The 9,099-nt window shown below is 53.8% G+C and overlaps 1 protein-coding gene across 3 annotated transcripts; it reads left to right on the forward strand.

The window, feature by feature from the left end:
- Nucleotides 1-4,883: 4,883 nt before the first annotated feature.
- ANAPC13 (anaphase promoting complex subunit 13) lies at nucleotides 4,884-8,662 on the forward strand. Of its 3 annotated transcripts, none has more exons than XM_084267563.1 (3): nucleotides 4,884-4,913; nucleotides 5,651-5,776; nucleotides 8,216-8,662. In XM_084267563.1, the coding sequence occupies exons 2-3, from the start codon at nucleotides 5,678-5,680 to the stop codon at nucleotides 8,339-8,341; spliced, it is 225 nt and encodes a 74-aa protein (XP_084123689.1). In that variant the 5' UTR covers nucleotides 4,884-4,913; nucleotides 5,651-5,677; the 3' UTR covers nucleotides 8,342-8,662. The 3 variants fall into 3 exon arrangements, with proteins under 3 accessions (XP_084123689.1, XP_084123688.1, XP_084123690.1); XM_084267562.1 differs by lacking the exon at nucleotides 4,884-4,913 and adding an exon at nucleotides 4,939-5,037; XM_084267564.1 differs by lacking the exon at nucleotides 4,884-4,913 and having other exon boundaries at nucleotides 5,423-5,776.
- The last annotated feature ends 437 nt before the right edge of the window (nucleotides 8,663-9,099 follow it).

Here is a 9,099-nt window from a genome sequence, read left to right on the forward strand (position 1 = left end):
AATCACAGACTGGTCTGGGTTGGAAGAGACCCCAAGGATCAGAGTCCCAACCCCCCTGCCACAGGCAGGGACACCAACCTCCACGCCTGCAGCTACACAAGGTCGCCCAGGGTCCCATCCAACCTGGCCCTGAACATCCCCAGGGATGGGGCACCCACCACCTCTCTGGGCAGCCTGTTCCAGCACCTCACCACTCTCTTTGTAAAGAACTTCCCCCTAATATCTAATTTAAACCTTTCTTCCTTTAGCTGTAATCCACCCCCCTTGTCCTGCCATTATCTACCCTTTAACAAGCTGATTCCCCTCCTGTTTCTCTGCTCCCTTCAGGGACTGGAAGGCTACAATGAGGTCCCCCCACAGCCTTCTCTTCTCCAGGCTGACCCAGCCCAGCTCCCTCAGCCTCTCTCCATAGGGGAGCTGCTCCAGCCCTCTGATCATCTCCGTGGCTCCTCTGACCCCTCTCCAACAGCCCCACATCTTTCTTGTATTGGGGGCCCAGCTCTGGACACAGGACTCCAGCTGAGGCCTCACGAGAGCAGATGGCAGAGGTTTGTCTTCTCTACAAGCCCCCTCACAAGCACCTATAAACACTGAGCCCTCTGGCTCAGTCCTACACGTTATCCACGTAAATCAGAGCATGTTTCATCCATTTTTTGGTGTTTGCTTTAACTGCTCTCCAGGCAGAGGCATTTTATACCAAGTTTCAGTCAGCAGAGAAATCTCCCAGCCAAGCTATCGGCTCCTGAAGACAGGAGTTTATCACAAATGCAGCCAACCCCCTAAGTAGAGGGGGGTGGATGACAACATGATAATGAAGAATAAAACATTCACAAGCCATGGGGGAGAACACTCTCCCCTAGCGACACTGCCACTTCTAATTTGGTGCAGCAATTATTGAAGCCAATTCAACTCACTCCCCTAAAACTTCACATGCTGCTAAGCCAGGGACAATATTAAGGTTGGGGAGATACAGCCCTGGAGGACAGTGAACTCCATGACCATATTTACCCCTTTAATTTGCCTGCCAAAGAGGTAGCACTGAAAAGAAATGGAAATCAATAGGTTAAGGGATTGAAATGTCTCTGTTCCCCCAGAGCATATGCATGCTTCACAACTTGGCAGCCTTTCCATAGGGAAAGGAAAACTTCTTAAAGGAGCCAAAATCAGTTAAATTTGAAGTTCACCCTGTCCTGTGAGTTAACCAAACATTAGCAGCCATTAGGCAGAGCAGGAACATTTCCCTCAGAGCATCTGCTCATATGAAGCTAAACTTCATTTCTGCCACCAGTTTGCCCTAGAAGAGATGGTCTCAGTAAACCTGAGTCACATTCTCAAAGATGACTATGAAAATGGCATCAGTGACTTTTCCTTCACGCTTATTTAACACAGAAACATTTTTTTCCCCCCATTACTGGCATTACAGTCTCTCTTGAGGATCCAGAAGTCTAGACACTTGCACCTAAGAGAGAGCATTAAGGATTCTTCAGAGGTGAGCAGGACTCTGCGGTTTCAGCACGAGCAGGAAATAATCAGATGCCTTAACAAACCCAGACTGCAAAGTCACGTCTCACTGACCTTCAAAGGCTCTTTAAAAAAAAGCCCTATATTTCTTCATACCTGTAGTTACTACTGCTCCTGGTATTAGATGGAAAGAAGGCTTTACAACAACAACAACAAAGGTAAGGTCTTCAGGAAGACGTAAAATTAAGTTTCTAACAATTAAGACTGTAATATCTGGCAAGGGACAACTGCAAAGCCAGTTCCCCCTGTGACTGTGCTCCTGCACCAGCTGCACAGTACTTAGCCACCAACATGTGTGAGCAAACTCCAGAGCAATTGTGGCATTGGTGAGCCCAGGCTGCACCTCGAGTGCTGGGTCCAGTTCTGGGCTCCTCACCATAAGAAGGACATTGAGGTCCTGGAGTGTGTCCAGAGAAGAGCAACCAGGCTGGGGAAGGGGCTGGAAGGCAAATCCTCTGAGGAGCAGCTGAGGGAGCTGGGGGTGTTCAGCCTGGAGAAGAGGAGGCTGAAGGGAGACCTTCTCCCCACCTCCACTGACCTGACAGGAGGGTGCAGAGAGGTGGGCGATGGTCTTGATGGTCTCTTCAGCCAGGGGACAGGAGATGGGACAAGGGGAAATGGCCTCAAGCTGTGCCAGGGCAGGGTCAGCTCAGATGTGAGGGAAAAGTTCTTCCCTGCAAGAGCTGTCAGGGTCTGGCACAGGCTGCCCAGGGAGGGGGCCGAGACCCCACCCCTGTGTGTGTTTAACAGGTGGGGAGATGAGGTGCTCAGGGATCTGGGTCAGCACAGGACAGGGACGGTTGGACTCCATGATCTTAAAGGTCTTTTCCAACCTGGTGATTCTGTGAATGGCAGCTGTGTCTGATACCAGAGGGTTTGATTCCAATTAGGAGGGAAGGCCAGCACTTAAACACCCCTGAATACCTGGTGGATACTGCTGCATACGTACCTCCCCTGCCCGCTCCTTTGCATTCCCTCCAGCAAAGCCTCCATCGCCAAATCCCGGTGGCTCCGGCAGCTAGGGAAGCACACAAGAGCAGCAGTCACCCATGGTGATGCAGGAACAAGGCTGCTTCTCCATCCAACTGCAGAACAAGCAGAAGTCAACAGAGGAAAGATGTTTAAAAACCAAATCAATCACCATTAGCACAGAATTAGAGGTGAGGAAAACAGCGCTCAACCTCATGAACATACAAGCCAAGTGTCTACCAAATGGAGGGAACCAGAATTTTCTACCAAAATTCCTGGGGTGCCTGAAGGTGTGACAACACATTGCCCAGGTTTACAGCAGCAGGACACTGTCTCAGTTAAAAACAACACCCTTTGAGTTACAAACATACGTATGTATGCGTAGGCACAGACGTTTCATGCATTTGTGAAGCAAGAAAGGTTTACATCAAAGGCAAAAATGGGGACCAAGACCAGAAAGTTACCAGGGAACCACACCCAGATAGGTGGAATTTATTTCAGTGCCTCCTCCACAAAACCGGGTCTCTCTAACATAAAAATGGTTGAATTCATCCTCTGGACACAAAACTACACTTCTGCTTCTTTCTGTGGAGGATCTCTTCTGTTTCCAAAACATCTAGGCACAGTGTGAGGTATTTACAGAATCACCAGGTTGGAAAAGACCTTTAAGATCATGGAGTCCAACCATCCCTGTCCTGTGCTGACCCAGATCCCTGAGCACCTCATCTCCCCACCTGTTAAACACACCCAGGGGTGGGGACTCAGCCCCCTCCCTGGGCAGCCTGTGCCAGGCCCTGACAACTCTGCCAGGGAAGAACTTTTCCCTCACATCTGGCCTGACCCTGCCCTGGCACAGCTTGAGGCCATTTCCCCTTGTCCCATCTCCTGTCCCCTGGCTGAAGAGACCATCGCCCACCTCTCTGCACCCTCCCTTCAGGTAGTTGTAGATGGTGATACAAAGCATGGTTGCTCAAAGATCCCCATGGCTTTATCAAGCAATCAACACAGGGGCAGCAGGTCATAGAGAGACTTTCAGAAATGCAGACTCAGCTTTACTCTCTGGCTCGTCCATCAGAGCTTCTATCCTGCATTTTAAAACCCCACTGAGAGATTGAAGCCCGTCCTTGGGAGTCCAGCTCTATTTTAAACCACACACGTACAGATAGAAATAATTCCTATTCCAATAGAGTGGTTTGTCTCCCTTTGGTCCTGTCTGTGCTTAATGCAATTAATCAGTATGCAGAACATCTCTGCAGCCCTGCTGATGGCACAGCTGCTGAGGAGAGCAGATGAGCAGGTCCCCAGGGCTGCTGACACTTCTCCAGGCAGCAAGAGAGGACATAAGCCAGTAGCAGCCCTTCTGCCTCATTCAATCACACCTCTGCTTCATAATCACACCTACACAGAATCCATTTTCAGTGGGCAGCACTGAAGATTTCATTGTCTACCACACAGAACATCTGCTGGAATTCAAACAGAGAATCCAGAGAGCATCCCAGGCCCGTTATCAGCAGCTCTTTCCGTGGGATGTGTGGACCGGTTTAACCCTGGAAGCTCCAGCGCTGCCAGGAGCCGGACAACACCCACCCCTGCTGGGCTTTCGGCAGCCCCCTACGGAAGGACACCCAGATCTGCCAGCTCCGCAGACCTGCCACCTCACCGGGGCTCGGGGGAAGAGCCTCACGGGCAGCACTGACGCTACAGCGGGTTTGCTGCCGGTACATCCTATCCTGAGCTCCCGAACCTGCCGCTCCTGAGGCACAAGCTACAGCTGACTCAGCCGCGGCTGAGGCGAGGAGAGCCGGCCTGCCGCCTCTGAAACCGGAGGGAAAGGCGGGGAAAGGCAGCGTTTGAAGAACCCACAGGGCTGCGCAGCCCGCCCGCGGGAGGAACCGCAGCGCTGGAGTCAGGAGCGGCAAACGCGTCCCGAGCGGGGCGGGCTGGCTTCGCGCCCGGGGCCCGCCGCACAACGCCAGCTCCGCGGGAGCTCACACGGGGGCTCAGCGCGGCCCGGGCCTTCCCCCGAGGACCGGCAAAGAGGGTCCGGCTTCCCAGGCGCTGGGAACGCCGCCTCCGCCGTTGCCCAGGCCCCGCTCCCCGGGGAGCGACCCGCCCGCGCTCCGGGGCCGGCCCGGGCGCCGCGGCCGCTGGACGCGGGTCGTGACCAGCACGGGGGGGGGGGGTGACGGTCAGCGCCCTTTACCGGCGGCGAGTGGCGCCTGCCCCAGGGGAGACTTAGCGCCGGGCCGGCTCCCTCCCCTCCCCGCCCCGCTCTCAGCCCGCCGCCGGCCCGCCCGCCTCCCGTCGCCGCCAACCTAACGAGACACCAACACCGGAGCCGCCATGACGACGAGCACCGCGCACGCGCGGGAGCTGCGCCTGCGCACTGCCGGCGCTGAGGCCGCCTCCCGGCGATGGGCTGGGTAAGGCGCGGGTAGCGGGAGGGATGGGACGGGACCGGACCCCGCGTCGCCCCGGTTAGCGGGGCTGGGAGGCGCTCAGGCCCTTTCCCAGCGGCCATCCCCACCCGCAGCTCCGGGCGCTAAGGCAAGGCGCAGCGCGGAGCCGGGCGCGCCCTCCCTGGCGTCCCCAGCCCTGGCCCCGGCGGGCTCCCCGGGCCGGTGGCCTTGCAGAGCACTCCCCGGGGGGGGTCGCGGGGGAGCCCTGGGAGCGGCTGAGGGGGGAGGCGGCTCTCGTTTGCCCCCGGTTTGAGCCGCTCCGGGGTTTCGGCAGCGCCTCTTGGGCCCTCGGGTGTTGCTGCGAGGCGTTCCTGGCCTCCCAGAGGCGCGGTGAGGCGCGGGGCTGAGCGCGGGCAGGCGGCAAGCGGCAGCCCTCCAGCGCGGGGCTCGGGGCCTGGGAGCTGGAGGTCCCCGGGCTCCCTCCGAAAGGGCTCTCCGAGCTCAGTAGCTACGAACCCCGATAAACCTCTGTGACTAGGGCGAGTTCCTGTACCCCTGGGCCGGCACTTGAGGGGAGAGGGTGCTGTTCACATCTCCCCTGCGGGCACAGGCCTCTGTTGAGTGGGTTGGGAAAATCAAGGTTTTTTCCATTAAAGTTTTAGCTGGAGTTGGATCAAAACTGGAGCCGAGCCCACTGTCCAGACTCCAGCTACACTGCTGGGGACAGGGCTGTGGGCAACAGCGTCTGCTTTGTGCCACAGATTTAGCTGTATTCGCCCGCCACAGCGATGGACAGCGAAGTGCAAAGGGATGGCAGAATCCTGGACCTGATCGATGATGCGTGGAGGGAAGATAAATTGCCCTACGAGGATGTGGCTATCCCCCTGGTAGGTGAATTGCTGCTTCTCAGTCTGAGTTATCATGGGTGTGTTTAGCACAGCCCCTTCCAAGAAGCGGCACAGAGGGTACACCTTGTCGTGCAGCTCACTTCTCCAAGAGGTTCCCAGGATGGAGCCCACTCATGCTTTTTCTGTTCTATATCCCAGTCATTTCTGTGTACAGACGAGGATGTAGATGTTTGTCTCTCCCCCTTCCCTTGACTGGTTGCTGTATCTCCTCTGGAGCGCCTTTCCCATTGGACAAGTCCGGGTTTGGCATCAGGGAGAAGTAGAATTGTCCTCTCTCTGTGGACTCCCCTTCAGGTTATTCGTGTTTCAAGTGGATCCCAGTTGGTTTGTAGAGCAGGATCAGCCTCGTGCCAACAGCTGCAGTCTTGTTACACCTTATTTCCACTTCCTGAAGTTCCATCAAAAGAAGCTGATGTCTTCCCAATCAGCCTTTTCCAAGGCTGACTGAACTGGTGGCAGTTCAAGGGTAGTACTGAACAAGCTCCATCTGCAGCAGGACTCTTGCTTGTAGCATGGCAGTTGCCTTCTCGTGCAGCTTGTGCAGGGCAGAGAGGTTCAGCTGGGGAAAAGCCACCTCTGATCCCACATATCCCCATGTGGAAACCTGAGATGTCCCCCAGCTGGTGTCCTCCTCAGCCACTTGGGAACTACAAGGGAAGGGAGAGTTATTGGAGGACCTTCCCTTTCCTCGTTCCATGCTAAGACCGTGGGGATCCATAGGCTGTTTCCTTTAGCACAGAGACGTTTCCAAATGGCCAGTGATGTGGCTCAAGCTTTAGCCTCTCTGTCTTTTCAGAGAGGGCAAGGAGCAGCTACACAGCTCCAAAATCCATATAGACAGCACCCAAGTTTTCCTGCCAAGATATGGGCTTGAGGGAATGCTCTTACAGAACTCTGATTCTCAGATATGAGAGCCCACATCCCACACCCAGCCCCACTTTGCTCAGCATAACCTTTACTGGGCCAGCCAAACATTACAAAGGAGATGCTGGCTGATGTTTGCCTTTACCCTGTGCCCAAAAGTGACTGTTTCTTTCCTTTCAGCCATCTCTTGAGCTACATACGGTGGCATACCGCAGGAAGCCTCATCAACTGACAATAGAAAGAAAGGCCTGGCTGTGGGTATAAAGAGCCCCAGGGGTGGGATTGGCTCTCATCACATAGAAAAACTGGCACAAATTCACAGACTTACTCAGCAGCAAACAGAGCGGTTGTAAAGTGGTATTTGAGCCCGTCCTGAGCTCAGTCAGGAGATGGATGTGAACTCTGACAGGCTCGAATCATACCCTGTATTCAAACCTGAAAACTTCTGTCTCACTTATGTGGGGATTCCCAGGGATTCAGGGCTCGAAATTCTTGCCCAAACAGAACCTGACAGAATCACATGTGCTCTGTGTGACTGCACTGCTACAGCAACACCGAGAACAAATAGTAGAAGGGAGGAAAATGAAACCTCCCTTAAACAAAACTCCCTGGAGTATTGTGTCCAGTTCTGGGCTCCCTGGGATAAAAAAGCTACAGAGATGATGAAGGGCCTGGAGCATCTCCCCTGTGAGGAAAAGCTGAGTGAGCTGGGGCTGTTCAGCCTGGAGAAAGAAAACTAAGGGGGGACCTTATTAATGTTTATAAATATCTTAAGTATGGGATGCAGGGGGAAATGGCCAGCCCCTTTTCAGTGCACAGGAAGTTCTGCCCAATCTGAGGAAGAACTTCTTCCCAGTGAGGGAGCCCTGGGACAGGCTGCCCAGGGGGGTGTGGAGTCTCCATCTCTGGAGATATTCCAGCCCCGTCTGGATGCTGACCTGTGTGACCTGTCCTAGGGAGCTGCTTTGGCAGGGGGTTGGACCTGATGAGCTCTCCAGGTCCCTTCCAACCTCTGTGATTTTGTGATTCTATGATTCCTTACTGTGTCATGAGCAGCATTGTGTGGCACCTGGTAGGGATTTCTGACTTTGGCTGCTGGTAGAGCTCAGCCACAGGTGAGCTCGGCACGTAGAAAGGAAGGAGCTCTCACCAGCCATGGGAAAGTAACACATTGCAGTCATCCTAACAGCAGCTGTTGCCAAAAGAAATGTGTCAGAAACAAGCAGTGGAATAACTGTAGCAAAGTAGTATTTACTTACTTTGCTATAGATTCTTCTTCGCTGTGTGTGTGGTCCAAGTGCATAGCGAGTGCCCAGGGTCCTGGGAAGCCAGTCTGCCTTTCAGATTAGGCACTGTGTTCAGGAGGGAAGAATATTGCTCATAACTGGGCTTAGTGTTAAGTAGATCGTTACACATGGTACGTACTGTTCAGGGGCACCCTCCAGCCTCATTTGTGGAGTTCTGTATTTATCCATATGGAGCCATAGGAACCTGGTCATCCCAGGAAGCGTTATGTGTGGGGTGCATTGTTCCTCTGTTCTGTTCTGTTCTCAGAACGAGCTTCCTGAACCAGAGCAAGACAACGGCGGCACAACCGAGTCGGTGAAAGAGCAAGAAATGAAGTGGACGGATCTGGCTCTGCAGTACCTCCATGAAAACGTCCCGCCCACGGGCAACTAGTGAATCCCTGAGATGTCATGCAGTGGGTGCAGGAATGCAACGTCAGGAGTATTTTTCAGCTGACCATCCCTGTCACGAGCTTCTCTAAGGAGGAAACGATGTTTCTGAAACGGGCTCGGATTCCACCCTCTGAGGTTCTGCTCGCAGCTTGAAATGCTTCTGCCCTGAGTGTGCAATACCAACATCTGACAGCTCAGAGCTAACACCTGAGTGCTTCTTACATGAAATTGTGTCGTGTCTTCTGTTAAATTGTTCTTAAATTGGTGCCAATTCTGATCTTCATGTTTTCTACCTGTGATAAAAGAAGTAGTTTTTTCTGTCTGGAGTTGTTCCTGATTTCAGAGCTCATGATGGGGTCGTTTCTGACTCTGAAGGTGCGCATCCCAAGAAGCCCTCGTGTGTTCTGTGGTTTCTGTAGAAAACCCAAGTAACCTTAAGCCAGTTGTTACCATCCTGCAGCCAGCGTGTGGCTGAGGAGGGTCAAAGATCGGTCTCTAGAATTCCAGTGGTCTGTAAATGCAGGTGGCTGTTTGAACCCCTTATCTTGGGAGGTGTTGGTGGCAGTGGGCAGCATTCCAATGCTGGCATCATGGGGATGTTTGCAGACAGGAACCCTGTAAACACGCTGGTTTATGCTAAAATGGTGGTTACTGGAAATTGTTGCCTTTTGTGGGGCAATGGAGAGGTACCAGGAAGAGCCTGCCAGTCCCTGGGGAACCGAGAGCTGCTTGGATGAGCCATCTCGGAGGAGAAACACA

Source organism: Gallinula chloropus, assembly GCF_964237585.1.
Source record: "Gallinula chloropus genome assembly, chromosome: 8".
Lineage (NCBI taxonomy): Eukaryota > Metazoa > Chordata > Aves > Gruiformes > Rallidae > Gallinula > Gallinula chloropus.

Bases quoted from the DNA above. Each gene is read 5' to 3' on its own strand.
- ANAPC13 (XM_084267563.1), top strand. From the start codon at position 5,678: ATGGACAGCGAAGTGCAAAGGGATGGCAGAATCCTGGACCTGATCGAT. The intron at 5,777-8,215 runs GTAGGTGAATTG...TTCTGTTCTCAG, and splicing joins AGGATGTGGCTATCCCCCTG to AACGAGCTTCCTGAACCAGA.